General features: G+C 52.7%; 1 protein-coding gene across 1 annotated transcript in view; it reads right to left on the bottom strand.

Moving 5' to 3' along the window:
* Positions 1–1,481, bottom strand: part of itpr3 (inositol 1,4,5-trisphosphate receptor, type 3) — a 71,313-nt gene that overhangs the window by 14,554 nt on the left and 55,278 nt on the right. Inside the window, exons 40-42 of the mRNA XM_017305661.1 lie at positions 771–946; positions 475–634; positions 133–350 (exon numbers count right to left, since the gene is read on the bottom strand). Coding sequence (XP_017161150.1) covers positions 133–350; positions 475–634; positions 771–946 — 554 coding nt within the window. The remainder of the gene's footprint in view (positions 1–132; positions 351–474; positions 635–770; positions 947–1,481) is intronic.

Genomic DNA, 1,481 nt, shown 5'->3' with positions numbered 1-1,481 from the left:
TAACCTGCAGGTCATTGTTAACTACAGTTGGCTGGTTAGCACTAACTAACCTGCAGCTGGTTGTTAGCTACAGTTGGCTGGTAAACCTGCAGGTCGTTGTTAGGTACAGTTGGCTAGTTAGCTCTGACTAACCTGCAGGTCGTTGTTGTGGTTCTCACACAGCAGCTGCAGGAACCTCAGGATGGGCTTCATGATGGTGACCGCTGGTCCCATCTCCGCCTCCACCTCCCGCTGCTCCTCTGCCTGCTGCGTCGGCATGGCGGCGACGGCCGTCACCGGGGCGATGCCTTGACCGTGAACCATCATATGAAGTCCTCCTGAACCAGGGAGAGCCAGCGATGCGGAACCACCTTTCCAGAACGCCCATCAGTAACCGTGAGTAACTAAACCTGAACCCTGGTTGCTAACCCGCTTCCACCACCACCGAGCTAACCCCTGACCTCAAACTACCGGACATCGTGTAAACCCGCTCACCGGCCTCCAGCTCCTTCTCGTTGGCCTTGTGCGTCATTTCACCAACGTTTACAGAAACCGTCGCCTTAATGTCCATCTGAGCTTCTTTCATCCGGTCATGAAGAACCTTGAAGAACTTCTCCGACTTGTTGTCGCCCATCATCAGTTTGTAGAAGGAGTTCTGCAGACAAACATGAGTTTTTATTCATTTAATTGATTTTTGCTTGATTTCTCCCTCTGCTCTACGTTTCTAGTTTTGCACTACGGCCATCCGGTCCCGGTGAACTCTGCCGCCTCCGCAGATCCAGGTGTGCTACCTGGATCTCCGTGTTGCCTCCCTCCAGCAGACAGATGGCCAGCTGGATGCTCTCCTGGAAGATCTTGTCGTTCTTGGAGCTCATCACCAGGTCGGTGAACAGCTTCGTTCCTCCTTCCCGGTCCAGACGGCACTGGATGGCCGCCACCGCTGCCCGGTCGCGCTCCTGCTCGCCGCCTGGCCCACAAAAACACATCATGAAGTTTCTCAGTCAGCCTGACGAGAACTTTGGGGTTTCCACGGAAACGCTGGTTTCCAAGGAAACGGCAATTTTTTCTCTCAGAATGGGTCAAAGTTAAAACATTAAAGAGTTTTGTGTGAAAACAAATGAAGTCAACAGTTTATTGTTCGTGCAGGTTACACAGATCAATCTGAAGCTCACTGGAGAACCACAGGGCTGTGTGTTTGGCCCACTGCTCTACTCACCAACAGTCTGATGGTGACAGCAGTAATGGCTCCCATTGCAAACAATAATTAAATAAAGTCATGTCTGTGAGGAAATAACAGCATGATGCCCGCTTCACGGCAGACGCTGCCCCAATCCGCCTGTCGAYCTCCCGCTCCCTTCTTCCCTCATTATGAACAAGATCCCCAGATACTTAAACTCCTCCACTTGAGGCAGGACGACCCCCCTGACCCGGAGAAGGCACTCTACCCTTTTCCGGCTCAAGACCATGGCCTCGGATTTGGAGGCACTGAGCCTCATCCCGGC

Source organism: Poecilia reticulata, linkage group LG7 (assembly GCF_000633615.1).
Source record: "Poecilia reticulata strain Guanapo linkage group LG7, Guppy_female_1.0+MT, whole genome shotgun sequence".
Classification (NCBI taxonomy): Eukaryota; Metazoa; Chordata; class Actinopteri; order Cyprinodontiformes; family Poeciliidae; genus Poecilia; species Poecilia reticulata.
Note: the sequence above shows the minus strand (reverse complement) of the source record. Positions and strands in the feature narration are given on the sequence as shown.